The sequence below is a fragment of the Phocoena phocoena genome, chromosome 3 (assembly GCF_963924675.1).
Source record: "Phocoena phocoena chromosome 3, mPhoPho1.1, whole genome shotgun sequence".
Classification (NCBI taxonomy): Eukaryota; Metazoa; Chordata; class Mammalia; order Artiodactyla; family Phocoenidae; genus Phocoena; species Phocoena phocoena.
In genome coordinates, this window is record NC_089221.1 from 137,404,392 (window position 1) to 137,419,517 (window position 15,126).

Sequence of the window (15,126 nt, forward strand, 5' to 3'; positions counted from 1 at the left end):
CTTCCCTAACACAGCCAGGTGCTCAGTAAATGTATTTTGAATGAATGAATATGTGGGTTATAACTCTGACATTACAGCCAGAGACTGGCATTCTGCTTTTCGTCAGAAAACCAGCGGTATCCCTAGTGGTGGCAAGTACCACTTCAGGTCAGAGAAAACTGAGTTCAAATCCAAGCTGCATCAACAAGCTGTGTGACCTTGAACAAGTCACCTAACCTTTCTGAGCCTAGGCTTTCTTTTCAGTAAATAGGGATAATGACAGCTTTCTTGGAAATTTGTTGCAGGGATTAAATGAGATGCCATGTGTCGAGCACTTAGCACAGTGTCTGGCACTTGGGGATCACTTGCTAAGTACTGCAGGAGGAATAATGGTCTCCAAGAGCCTGGCTGGTTCTGGAGGCTGCATCCTAATCCAATTGCTGCATTTAGTTAGAGTTCATGAGTGCAAGACCTGAAGCTAAACTGCTTCCTCAGTCAACTAACTGTGACATTTCTGAGCCTGTTTACTCATTTATACAGTGGGAATAATATCAGGACCTATCCAATAGATTGGTGGGGAAAATTGGGTGATAATTTATGTAAAGCATTTAGCATACTGCAGGTGCACACCAGAGGCTGGCTGCTGGGATTCCTCATTATCTGAGATGCAGAAGGCCATGGGAGGAGCTGACTTTGTTGAGGGCGGAAGAACAGGAGTTTTGGACCTGTCAAACTTTGAGATGGCATAAGACATGAAGTGCAGCTGTTAGGTGGGCAGTTGGATGTAAGTCCAGAGGGGAGGTCTGAGATGGGGAAAATATCTGGGAGTCATCAGCATATAGATGATATTTAAAGCCATGGACTAGATGACATCACCACAGAAGTGAGGGCTTACAGAAAAGACAAGACTGAGGACTGAACTCGGGGTCATCTGATGCTTTGCAATGACGGGGATAATTGCCACTGCAAAGCTGGTGACCAGACACAGTGGGGCTGAAGCTGCACAGCCAGCCTGCCCCAGCAACATTTACTTAACATGCTCTTATATACTCGGCCAGGCTCTGAAAAAAGTGCTTTACAAAAGTTAACTCATTTAATACTCATAACAACCCTTTAAGTTAGAAGCAATTATTATCTCTATTTTGCAGATGGGAAAACTGAGACACAAGAAGATAGTTAACTTGCCCTTGCATACACAGCCAGCAAGTAGCAGAGCTAGGATTCAAACCCAGGCAGGCTGACCTCTGAGTCTCTATCTCTTCCAATTTTAAAATTCTAATTCTAATTTCTAATTGTGGATAAAAAAAGTGCCAAGAGGACTTTCCAAGGGAATGCTGAATTTCTTAGTCTCTGACCCTTGAGAGCACAGCTAGGCGAATCATCCTGGAATAAACTGCCATCACAGGTCCCATTGATACTCCAGGATCAGCCCCAATTAGCATTTCAGATTCTTGGTTGAGGAAAGAAGAGGAAGGGGGGTTTGATCAAGGAATCTAGAGGATTGGCCAAAAAGTTTGTTTGGGTTTTTCTGTAAGGTGTTATGGAAAATCCCCAAAGAACTTTTTGGCCAACCCAGTATAACACTGATGGATCAATTACTACACCCACGGCTCTGGAAAGTCCTGGGGTGGGGAGGTCAGGGAGAGGTCAAGGGCTCCTCTTCCAACCACGGACTCCAGCACCTGCATTTCCTACTTTCTTCACTAGTTACTCTCAGAATAATGGTGGCTGATTTGAGGCAGGAGCCAGAGTCCAGGTGGAAAGTTGGGGTGGCCTCGGGGGATTAGCCTTGGGGCCATTCTCCATGCAGTATAGCTGCTCTGTTGGTTCAATTGCCCCATAAAACCTCACTGTGATAGGGAGGCAGTTTGAGTTCATTTACCCCTCTTGGAAGGTTCTCAATAATGAGTGTCTGAGCAAATAGGTGAACCCCAGTTGAAGAGGGAGAGAGAGAGGGTGTGGACGGGAGGAGGGTTGGAGGGTAAAATTCACACATAAACTCCAGTGAAAGGGAGCACAGCTGAGTCAGGTGTCTCAGTGCCAAGGCTGTCCTTTCCCACACCCTTGCCACTCCCATCCTGCCCTTGACGCTGGCTTTGGATGAGCTACTAAGGAGAAAAAGGTTCTGACCATGCACAAGGAAGCCGATGGGAAAAGGACTTAATTGGGGTTCTGGAGAGCCAATCTGCCAGCTCCTGCCCACGTCCGCTGGCCTGGAGCTTCTCAGGGTAGCTGCAGCACAACCAGCAGGGAACTTGTCAGATGCAGATTCCAGGGCCCCACCAGGCCTACCAAATCAGAACTCCTGTGGGTCAGGGCCCAGAGGTTTCCGTTTTTCACAAGCCCTCTCCTCCTGCACCCGCTGCAGTGTATGATAAAGATCACATTTGAAAAACTCTCACAGCCTCTTCCAGACTGATCTGAACAAATAAAATCAGAGGGATCCCAGTGCCTACTAGCTGCACAGCCATAAGGAAGTATGAAATGCAGCCTCTTTCCTTAAAGGGGTTATAATCTAATTGGGAGGGACTTCCCCGGTGGTCCAGTGGTTACGACTCTGCATTTCCATTGCAGGGGGCACGGGTTCAATCCCTGGTTGGGCAACTAAGATGCACATGCCGCGCGGTCAAAAAAAAAATCTAATTGGGAGATAAAAGACATCCTTTGTGAAGAGTTAAATTAATGCTACAATGAATAATTCAAAACAGTAGGCAGATAGGCTGGACAAACTGCCAACGAGTGGGAATAACAGTATCATTCAATGAGCAGCTACAAAATACTAGATCCTATGCTAAGCCCTTTATTTATATACTGATTATCTCACTAAAATCCTGGAAAACAGGTATTTTTATCCCCATTTAATAATGAGTAAATTAAGGATTTGGCTTATTTGCCAATCTCTCTCACATCTGCCTTCCCTGACCCTTAAGAGGTGATCAGGGTGATGCCTCTGTTTTCCCACAATACCCCAATGTTACAGACTTTATCTCAGTTATCACACCATGTTACAATTGCCTGTTTACTAGGCTGGTTCTCTCACAAGATTTGAGGACAGATACTTGGTAGTTCCAGAATCTAGTAAACAGTAGGTACTCAGTATTTTTTGAATGACTAAAGATTGTGTGTCTGAAGTCTCAGGGCTAATACTGTGACTCACAAGCCCAGGTTTCCCCCCCTGAGCAATTACAAGCAGCTGGTATACACCTGGGGGATTCCTGTAAAGGACAGGTTGGACTAATCAGAGAAGACTCCCAGGAGGAGGTGGAGTTGGAAAGACAATTCAAATTTGGAAAGACGGGTGAAAAGTGAGCAGTCATTCTATGCAGGCCAAGGCATAAAGGTGTGATTCTGCAAAGGGCACACCTCCTCCGAGCCTAGAGACCCCAGGGGATTTCGGGAGACTACACCCCTCTCCCTAAGCCTCCTTAGCCTCCTTAACCATCTTACATCGAACCTACATCCTATACTTCTGTGAAATTACAGGGAGATGGCAAATGCTCTATTGTTTCCCCATGCCCAGACTGGTATGACATGTTTTTTATTAGTGGATTTCTCCATTTGGAAAGTCCCTTTTAAGAATTAATGGGAGGGCTTCCCTGGTGGCGCAGTGGTTGAGAGTCCGCCTGCCGATGCAGGGGACACGGGTTCGTGCCCCGGTCCGGGAAGATCCCACATGCCGCGGAGCGGCTGGGCCCATGAGCCATGGCCGCTGAGCCTGCGCGTCCGGAGCCTGTGCTCCACAACGGGAGAGGCCACAACAGTGAGAGACCCGCGTACCGCAAAAAAAAAAAAAAAAAAAAAAAAAAAATTAATGGGATAGTTTTCAGTTTCCATGAAGAAATAAGATCCGTTAATGTCTGTGATATACTGCTAAGTGAGGAAAAAAGCAAGACAAAACAGTGTCTTTGGATTTCATTTTTGTTAAAAAGAACAGGAAAAAAAAAAGATAAGCACAAATAAGTTTGTGTGCATGTGGGAAATGTCCAGAAGGTTATATACTGAATTAAAGTGCAATTGCTCTGGAAAAGGAGATGTAGGGATGTGGGGCTTTCACCTTTACTTTACCCAGCTTTGAGCTTTTGTCTTCTTAAACACTGAGTATGTATTAATTTTACAACTGAAAAACAAGACCCCATGGTGGGATTATAGGTAGGTTTTAGTTTATTTGTGCTTTGTTCTTCCCAAAGTATCTACTATGAACATCTATTGCTTTTAAAAACAGAAAATTAAAAAAAAAAAAAAACAGAAAATTAAAAACCCTTTCCTCCATAAAGATTGTTTAAAGAGGAAAGAAAGAGAATCTCAGGGTGGCACAATTCATGATGTTGGGAAGCAGGATGTTTGGGGGAAAAGAACTAAAGATGCTCTAAATTCTGAGTTCCAAGAACTTCAGCACCCAGGCAACCTGGGGCTAAACCAATTCAGTCTCAACATGGCAAAACATATTAAGAGCTGTAAGAATGTTCCAGATCCCATAACTTTGTAATCCCATCCTGGGGCTTTAGCTCAAGGAAATACTTTAAAAAAATTATCTACATATGAAGAAGCTCACTGTGGCCTCTCATTTAATGGGGTAACCTGGGCTCCCCCAAAAGTCCAACAGCAAACATTATGCAGCCATTTCTAACAATAAACATGGCAGTTTAACAGAAACATGGGACTGTGTTTACAAACTAATACCGAGAAAAGAAAAAAAGAATGGAATATTGCATTATAGAGTGACTATGGCTATTATACACCTGCTATAATTAAGGTGGTGGGAAAGAAAGCAGGGATGAGAGAGGAGAGAGATGAATGAAAGAGGCAGGAAGACAATTAAAAAAGTAAAAATAGTTATAGTGTTAAGGTAATGGGATTATGGAAGACTTTTGGAAATCTGTTTAAATGATGATGAAAGTTGCCCTGGTAGTAAATATGAACTATACACAAGGGCACTGTGACTTTGAGCAAGTTACTTAACTTCTCTGAACCTCAAGTTTCCTCCTTGGCAAAATGGGGACAATAATGGCACCTACTTCATAGAGTAGTTTGGAAGATTAAATGATATAATTCATATAGAGCACTCAGCGTCATGCCCAATGCATGATAAATATTCAGTAAGTGTTAGCTATTATTGTCATTGTTATTTCATCATTATCATCAATGAGGGGAAATTCTCATATGCTCCAGGTGGGAGTGTAAACTGTTCTAGCCTCTGAGAAAGGCATTAGGGTACAGATATAACTTATATATAAGTTTATATATAACTTTAGATACAAAACCCCTTTGGTTCCAGGAATTGCATGTCTAGGAATTTATCCTTAGCAAATAATCTCAGTAAATAATCTGACATGTACACCAAGAGGTGTGAATGAGAATGTTTATCTCAGAGTTATTCATAATAGAAAAAGACTGGGAACAACCTAAAGACCTGGCAATAGTTACATAAATTATGTTTTGTTTTTTTCTTTTTTTCTTTTTTGCGGTACACGGACCTCTCCCTGTTGTGGCCTCTCCCGTTGCGGAGCACAGGCTCCGGACGCGCAGGTTCAGCAGCCATGGCTCACGGGCCCAGCCGCTCCGCGGCATGTTGGATCTTCCCGGACCGGGGCATGAACCCGTGTCCCCTGCATCGGCAGGCGGACTCTCAACCACTGTGCCACTAGGGAAGCCCCTCAGAGTTATTCATAATAGAAAAACACTGGGAACAACCTAAAGACCTGGCAATAGTTACATAAATTATGAAACATACATACCATGGAATATGTACGATATACCTTTATGTAATGATATACACGTGTACTTACATCTTTACAGGAAAAAGAAATGACAGAACAATATAATCTTATTTATAGAAGAAAGTATAGGTGTGCATTTAAGTCTACAAGGATAGCTACCGACCGTTATCAAGGGCCATCTCTGCCAGAACTGTCACTTGCTCTAATTATGAAATTTTAATATATATAATTTAGCATCAGAAAATCCACGATGAAGGTGTGGGTGAGGGCAGTGTGGGTGTGTGGTTTTGTGTTTTTTTAAAGTGAGACACCTGGCTGGAGTGAGGAATTCTAAGATTGGAGATTGCAGACTGGCAAAATGTGGCAAAGCTGGTTTCACCAGTTCAGAAACCACTCAGTCCCAGGTCTGGGGGGTTAGGAACTGTGGTGAATTCTGCTTTGGATAGAAATGATGGGGATTCTTGGACAGCCCACTCTGGAAAAGGAGACAGATGCAAAACTTTCCGTATTAATAACAATAAGAGTGATGGCCTTTGTAAGTGCTTCATACTTGCATGGCCAATCGGTTTGATCCAGAGAGCTGTCCCACAAGACAGGCAGGGCAGGAGTTATCACCGAGGAGATGGGGGTCCTTAATGTGAAGTGGTGCCAGAATCAGAACAGGGACAGGAAGTGGAGGCTGAATTACTAGCCCTCCCAGTGGTGAAGCTGGAATAGAGTGAAATTCACCACGCTCCCAGCCCATGCCTGGCACATAGTAGGTCTTCAGCGCACCTGGCACTGCCTCCTCTGATCAGCTCCCTGGGCCCTTGGGCAGCTGCTTCCCTTTGCTCGCACCATCTACACCCATCTCGTGCCTATTCTCCTTCAAGTGCTCTTTGCTGCGGACAACTCATTGTTTCCTTTCATTGTGGCCCTTCCCACCTTCATCACATTGTTCCCTCAACTTAGAATGTTACCTGCCTACATTCTCAGTGTCTTCCAACCTTACCACTTCTGTAAACATCCAAATTCCTTCAAGACCTGTATTAAATGCCATCTCCTATGCAAAGCTACACCAGCCAGCTGGACACCATCACTCCTTCCCTAGGCCCCAGGCCCCAGATCTGCACGTCTCTCGGGACACATCCCATCCTGCTTGCACAGGGGTTCTCTGCAGGTGTGTTTTGTCCCTGGACCAGACTGGAGGCTGTTTTGGGAAGGGGGTATGTCTCACTGCTTCCTCAGTGCTGGCCCCAAAATGAGGTGCCCGAGGCACTTTGGTCGATGAATGCAGGGGTGACTGAGTAAATGAGGGAAGATGGGAGCATGGATAGAGGGAGGGCTGGGCAGAGGTGGATGACACCTCAAACCCTGTGGCAGAGCTGGCCCTGGCCTTGCCAGTGGCAATGGGATTCCAGCCAATGAGTCCCCAGGGTGAATAACCTCAGGTTTCTGCTGCCTGCCTACATCATAAAATTGCCGGTGCTTCCTCTTCAGGGGTGGGAAGGAGAAGTGGGGTGACTTTGGGGCTGAGCCTCAGCATCTGGGAGGGTTTATAAGCTGAGGCACCAGACTCCTCAGCACCACAGCCCTGCTTCCTCATCCTTCTTCTCCTGAGCCTCCAGCTCTCCGGCAGCATGGCCTTCACTGGCAAGTATGAGATCGAGAGTGAGAACAACTATGACGAGTTCATGAAGCGCCTGGGTGAGTGAGCTCCTGAAAGCACCTTCCTGGGGCTGGGCTGTCACGGCCAGCTCTGCACAGGGAGCCCAAAGTCTGCGAGGCTCAGAGAAGTTGAGTGACTCGTGCAAGGTCACACAGCCAGTAATGGGTGAGGTGGAGAGTTGATTGGTTTATTCATTCAAACATTTACTGAATGCCTGCTACACGCACAACCAACCCAATGTTACTGATGGGGCGCCTCGGCAAGACTCGCCCGAGGTCACACTGTGCATCAGTGGTAGATGTCATTAGACCCCCTGGACCCGAGGATGAGATGATGAGTGGTGTCACCACATCCTGCCTGGGGAAAGGTGACCAAGGGGTGGGAGCACAGAGATCAGGTTTGACAAGCCACTCGTTCACTAAGTCACTGAGCAAACGGGGGCCTCTTACAGTGCTAGGCACTCTGGCTGGAGATCAAAGACCCCACTCTTCTGACTCTTCGATTTGCAGCACTGGTTGTGAAGAACCAGAGACAGTGGACTTGACAATCCTGCAGAAATCTTGGTGTGCTAGCTAAGTGTGAGGCAGTGCAGTTGTCTAGATTGACGACAGCCCCAGGGGACCAGGGTCTACTACCTCCTGGTAGGAAATGGGCCCCAAGAGCGGGATCCGTGTGCCCTGGGGCCTTGGGAAGGCAAGAACCCTTCTGAGTCAATCACTGGGACTGGCCCTGAAGGAACAGTGACTTGGCTTCACCTACAACAGTCTAGATGTAGCAATCTTTATCTGTAAAACAAGAGCATTTCAAGACAGTCTTGAAGGTCTCATTCATTTTAGAAATTTGTGAGGTTGGCAAATTTCTGTTCTACTACTATCAGAAGAGCAGCTATTATTTATTCTTAACTATATGCCAGGAGTTTTACCAGACACAATCACTGTAATTTAATCCTTGCAACAGCCTTGTGAAATGGGCCTTATTATCCCCATTTTTCGTATGAAAACACTGAGGCTGGGAGAGACAGTGACTTGCCCAAGCCACATGGCTCACGACATGGGGCTTGTGCTCGACTGTCAGGCTAGCCTGCCGTAGGGGAGGCAAGCTCGTGCCCAAAGCCACAAGTCATAGGCAGCTCTTACATGGCCACTCTGCTTGTCCCCTGGCCCAGGGCTCCCCAGCGACAGGATTGAAAAGGGTCGCAACCTCAAGACTATCTCAGAGGTGCAGCAGGACGGGCAGACCTTCACCTGGTCCCAGAACTACCCCGGGGGCCCCTCCATTACCAACAATTTCACCATCGGCAAAGAGTGCGACATGGAGACCGTGATGGGCAAGAAGTTCAAGGTGAGAGGCAGCTAGCCACCCCTCCCTCCTTCGCCAGGATTCTGGCTGAATTCTTGGTCCCCGCCATGTCCCTGGGGGCTGCTCCCTGAGCTGAGGCTTCTTCTCGAGTCTAGCCTCCAGCTTTAACAGCTTGAGTTACTTGGCAGTTCAGCCTCTCCTAGTTTTTAATGCTACCATCAATAATGGACACTATAATGATAGTAAAAATTAACATTTGCTGAATCCTTCACACATATATCGCAGACATTTGCTGGATCTGTCACACATCTTAATGCAGGTAAGCCCATGAGGTCGCTACAGTTACTGCCCCATTTTACAGATGGGGGAGTTGGGCTGAGTCATAGGATTAAACAGCTGCCTGGATCCCACAGCAGGGGCAGGCCTGCATAACCCGGCAGTCTGGTTCTGTAGAGCATAACCACATTTTAAAAAAAATTAATTTATTTTATTTATTTATTTTTGGCTGCACTGGGTCTTCATTGCTGCACGTGGGCTTTCTCTAGTTGCAGCGAGCAGGGGCCACTCTTCATTGCAGTGCACGGGCTTCTCATCGCGGTGGCTTCTCTTGTTGCGGAGCACGGGCTCTAGGCGTGCGGGCTTTGGTAGCTGTGGCCCACGGGCTTCAGCAGTTGTGGCTCGCGGGCTCTAGAGCGCAGGCTCAGTAGTTGTGGCGCACAGGCTTAGTTGCTCCGCGCCACGTGGGATCTTCCCGAACCAGGGCTTGAACCCGTGTCCCCTGCGTTGGCAGGTGGATTCTTAACCACTGCACCACCAGGGAAGCCTCCATAACCACATTTTAATGCTGCCTCCAGTGTGGCCTAGAGATTAATTGCCCAGGCCCTAGAACCAGACTCATCTGGGTTTGAAACTGCAGTCTTGGGTAGCAAAGAATTGAAAGGTGGTTGTTTGTCCCTTCCTACCCAGACTGGTCGCCCGGGTCTTCCACCCATTCCCCTCTGTAGCTTCCAACCCTGGCCAAGAGAGTACTTTGCTCCTTCAGGCTTCTAGGCTGCCAAGGTGGAGGATACGTAGTCATAATATTCATATTCTGCCGCTTGGGTATTTTCAAAATTTAACAACTTCTCACAGATGTCTTTCTGTGTCAGCACATGTTGACTTGCGTCTTCTTTTTTAATGGTGGTACAGTATCCGAATAGTATGGAAATGCTAGCATTTACTTACCACTCCCTCATTAATAGATTTTTAGGGTATTTACCAGTGGATAATACAGGTTGGATATTTAGGTTGTTCACTATTACAAACAATGCTGCAATCAACACCCTTGGATGACATTAGCATCGTTCTAAAAATGATGATCATAACTGACTCCATAGTTAACAAGGGGTGCTCAACACCAAGCCAGGCACTGCTCTAAGCACTTTATATGCATCATAGTAAATCATTTTTTTTTTTTTTTTTTTTTTGCGGTACGCGGGCCTCTTACCGCTGCGGCCTCTCCCGTTGCGGAGCAACAGGCTCCGGACGCGCAGGCTCAGCGGCCATGGCTCACGGACCCAGCCGCTCCGCGGCATGTGGGATCCTCCCACACCGGGGCACGAACCCGTGTCCCCTGCATCGGCAGGCGGACTCTCAACCACTGCGCCACCAGGGAAGCCCATAGTAAATCATTTAATCCTCCCCATTACTCCAGGAAGTAGGTACAGTTACTACCCCTATTTTAGAGATGAGAAAACCGAGGCACAGGGACTTCCCTGGTGGCGCAGTGGTTAAGAATCCACCTGCCAATGCAGGGGACACGGGTTTGAACCCTGGTCCGGGACGGTCCCATGTGCCGTGGAGCAACTAAGCCCGCACGCCTAGAGCCCGTGCTCCGCAACAAGAGAAGCGACCGCAGTGAGAGCCCGCGTACCGCAACCAAGAGTAGCACCCACTCACTGCAACTAGAAAAAGTCCATGTACAGCAAAGAAGACCCAACGCAGCCAAAAATAAATAAATAGATAAATAAACAAACAAACAAAAACGAGGCACAGAAAGGTTCAGTAGCTTGCACAGGTTATCTATATCTTTGGATATATGTAATCAGATGTCTATAGGGCAAATTAATTCCTAAAGGGTGATTGCTGAGGCCGCAAGCAGGCGGCTGGCCTGTGTTTGGGGGGTGCTCTGCAACTCTGTGTTCTGCTTCTCTTCCAGGCCACTGTGCAGATGGAGGGTGGGAAGGTGGTGGTGAACTTCCCCCACTACAACTACACTGCGGAGATCGTGGATGGCAAGCTGGTGGAGGTGAGTGTCCCGCTGGTTCCTGGCAAAATCGATGAGAATGCTTTTCTGCCCCCAGCCACGGCCCCCAAGAGGTGGTCCTCTGGGCAGCTGGCTTTATGTGCAACCCCCCCCACCCCGCCCAACCATGGGCCAGGCTCTGTACCGAGCACTGGGTGCACATGACCTTACTTGACCTTCACAATCACCCTGTTAGGTAAGGATTTTTATCCCCATTTTGCAGGTGAGGAAACTGAGACACGGGATGGCTAAGTGATTGGCCGGAGGGCACAGAGGTTTTTTGACAGAGCAGGGATTTGGCTCTGGGCAGTCTGACTCCAGTGCCCACGCTCGCCCCCCGCAGGGACACACGTCTGGACCCCTCCCAGAGTGTGAATGAAGTGGGGAGTCTGGGTGGGCCCTGCAAGGGTAGCCATCGCTTCATTCCAGTTCCACAAGGGACTTTAGGCCCTTGCTACTAGATGTTTTGGTGTTTCAAGAGAAGCTGGAAATTGGCACTTCCAAGTGAAATTTCCAGTCTAGCGAACATTGCCAACTAATTAAACATTTTTTGAAACGCTGACAGGGACAGCTCACACACCTGTGGACTGACCCCTCCCACATGCCATTCTCTGTAAACACAGGTTGGAGGTGCTGCCCTGGAAGGCCCTCATCTCACATCCCTCTCTTCTCCCTGGGGCTCCAAAGTTTTCCCCAGGTGAAAGAAACGGTGTGAGGTTAAGAGGAAAAGGAAGGCGTTTCTACATGTCATTCCCCCTTCGTGAGCCTGTGTCCTGGGCTAGAGTCCCCCGGGGGACGTCTGGTCTGTCCTCCCCAAGCCTCTCCAGAAGGGAAGTGATGAGGGAAGCAGGGTTTGCCTCCCCCTGTCCTCTCTCCCTGTCTCTCAATCTCTCCCTTGTTTCCTTGTTTTCCTCATCTCAAGCCCAGTCTAGAGAAAAGGCCCAAGAGGCTCAGTGCCCTCGCATTACTCCCATTTTACAGAGAAGCCATAGAGTCTCAGAGACACTTGTTAACTTGCCCAAGGTCACACAGCTACTTTGTGGTGGAGGCAGATCGCATCAGCTGACTTCTAAATTCTCTGCCTGCTCTTCCCAGGCCAATGGGTCTTCTTTCTCCCTTTCATTTTAGTTTTAAAAAAAAAAATCTAAAAATAAATAGATGTACAGTGTTTTAAAAATATATCTATGTGTATGTATGTATGTATACATATGTGTGTGTGTGTGTGACATAAGTGACTATACATTTTCTTCTGGATGGAAATCAACCTCTTGGAGAACCTGATGAAAGCTAGAGGCAAAGCTCCCCAGCCTGTAAGGAGTGCAGGGAGAACACAAGGCAGGAGAATGGAGCACATTTGTGCCCAACTGAACTGATCTTCCCAAATGGAACAAACCCGTTTCCTAATTCCTAGAGGCGCCTGACCATGGAGCCTATATGGTGTGAGCAGAGCCCAGAGTTCAGGGCCATTATACACACGCACGCGCACGCACACACGCACAGAGACTAGGCACCAGAGACAAGCCATCTTGGTTGCAGATCTCCCATCTCTGGAAGCCCAGAATCATTCTGGATACCTCCCTCCTTCTCCACCAACATGGGTGCATTTTGCAAGTACCCCTCCTCCCGTCTCCACCCACCACCAGCACCCCTTCTCTCATCACCTCTCCTCTAGACTGTGCCCCAGCCTCCTCCCAGGCCTCCCCCTCCACTTCATCTTCCATCCATCCCATATGCAAATCACACATCACTTCACACTGCTGCTCTTTGACAAAACTGCTTCCACCAAACTCCATTTGCCACCCACCCCTCCTCACAAGAAAGCTGCTTTCCTCTGCTGGGGATCTGGACCAACTGATGCTATGCATACATCCCAGGACAGCGTGTCTTGGCCTTGAGCCCAGGGCACCACACACAGCGGGCCTTGGCTGAACAGTATCCTCTTGCAGCCTCTTCCATGAATGCTTACACTTCCTGAGGACAGGGAATGTATCTTCCCATCACCGAGCACAGGGGCCCCATAAATGCTAAATGGTGCAGAGGGTGAGCATGGCCCCTCAGACTTCGAGGGGTGACTGACTCCTCTAACCTTCAGTTTTCTCATCTGTACAATGGGGACAAGCTTGGTGTCGTGCAGATGCGCCTGGCATGGGTGAACTGATATGGACAGACGGGTGGAAGATTATCCCATGAAAAGCCACATCACGCCAACATCTGTTAGCACTTTGGCCATGTAGAGCCCACACAATGAGTCCTGTAACAAACTGGGAAACTGAGGCCCAGAGAAGCAGTGCAGCAGGCTCACTCCCACTCAGGGCTGGGACTGGAAGCTGGTCTACCTTCTCTGGGCCCCATGGTCACCTTGGGGCCCCTGCACTGACACCCCCTGTTCCTGCTGCTTCTTCCAGAACTCCACCGTTGCAGGTGTGTCCTACGAGCGCGTGAGCAAGAGGCTGGCCTGAGCTAGTAGGCAGGGCTCCACGGGGGGCCGCAAAGCCACCAATAAAGCTGATGTAACAACAGACATTCTGCTCGTTCCAGAGCCTCTGCCTTTGTTCTCTGGTGTCTTGGGGCAGTTCTGGCTGGTGGGGGTGGGAGACCCCTGACAATGGCTACACAGGCCACACCTTGGCCCTGAGATCTCTGTGGGACCTGTGTCATGGCAGAGGGAGACGGGTATGGACAGAAGACCCCTGGCCCCGGGGAGAGGGCAAAGGTGGTGCTCAGCATGCACGGCAGGCACACTTCTGTGGACCCCTCACCCCAGCCTGCCATCCACACTCTGCGTGGAGACCATCCTCTCAAGAGACAAATATCACCTCGGAAGGGTGGCACACTGACCCTCAGACGGGCCACAGGAAGGTGGGGAAGGGCTCCCTGCTGCTGGGTCCCGAGGCTGCACGGACACTGGGATGCACGCACCAGGGCTTAGCCAGGGAAGGTGTTTCAGCATGGCTGTGGCTCTCTGCTAATCTGCTGTGGGGTCGTTCCTTTGGGTATCAGTTTACCTGCTGGTACAAGAGGGGGCCAGGAGGACCAATGAGGGACTGAGGAGAAATGGGAGTCTATGAGATGGCAAAGGGGTTATGGGAGTGCCAGGCAGAAAGCGAACTGTCAGAGTAGGGCTTAGACAGGGGGGCCTGGGAGAAACTTGGAGAAGCTGCAGTGGGCTGGGAAAGGTGGTCAGAAGGGTCACTCTGATTCCCTGGTGGGTGCCTGGAGGCCTGCATCAGGAAGGATTCTGAGGCAGCATTTGGACTGAGCAGGCATCCCTGCCTGATTACAGCGTCTGTCCGGGGCATGGAAGAAGAGGAGGGAGGTCTGCCTGTCCCGTGGCTAGATAATCGCTAATCCTGATGCGCTTTTTTTCATTCTCCTCTTTCATACTCCTTGGGAGTATTCCCCATCTGGGTACCACCCTAACTTCTATTTTATTCCTTTTTTTGGCCGCGCCATGCAGCATGCAGAATCTTTAGTTCCGGACCAGGGATCAAACCTGTGTCCCCTGCAGTGGAAGCGTGGAGTCTTAACCACTGGACCGCCAGGGAAGTCCCCACCCTGACTTTTTTTTTTTTTTTTTTTGCGGTACGCGGGCCTCTCACTGTTGTGGCCTCTCCCATTGCGGAGCACAGGCTCCGGATGTGCAGGCTCTGCGGCCCTGGACTCATGGGCCCAGCCGCTCCGCGGCATGTGGGATCCTCCCGGACCGGGGCACGAACCCGCGTTCCCTGCATCGGCAGGCGGACTCTCAACCACTGCGCCACCAGGGAAGCCCCACCCTGACTTCTTTTTACCCCATATTTTTCTCTATGGCAACTCACTTATTTTTACTACAATGGAAACTTTATATCACTTATATACATGGAAAGCCAACATCATTTGCCATAAATAGACTAAGACTACTTAAAAAAGTCAAAGCTGAACAATGTTGACTTCTAGCTGGATTCTGCTGCCAAAGCCATGACTTTGAGGCCTCCCTTAGTGAAAAGCATAAGAACCTTACAAGAGCCAGTAGCATCAAATGGGAAACTCTCTCCTTCCCTAATCAAAAATCCTGCAGGACTCCTTGAAAAGAGAAGAATGCACTCACTATAAGAGTTGAATTATCTAAGTGTCCATCAGTGGATGAATGGATAAAGAAGATGTCTCTCTCTCTCTCTCTCTCTCTCTCTCTCTGTCACACACACACACACACACACACA

At 48.6% G+C, this 15,126-nt stretch overlaps 1 protein-coding gene across 1 annotated transcript; it reads left to right on the forward strand.

Moving 5' to 3' along the window:
* The first annotated feature begins 7,306 nt into the window (after positions 1-7,306).
* Positions 7,307-13,386, forward strand: FABP6 (fatty acid binding protein 6). Its single transcript, XM_065875244.1, has 4 exons — positions 7,307-7,382; positions 8,510-8,685; positions 10,841-10,930; positions 13,333-13,386. Exons 1-4 carry the CDS (start codon positions 7,316-7,318, stop codon positions 13,384-13,386), a joined length of 387 nt encoding a protein of 128 aa, XP_065731316.1. The 5' UTR covers positions 7,307-7,315.
* Positions 13,387-15,126: the final 1,740 nt, after the last annotated feature.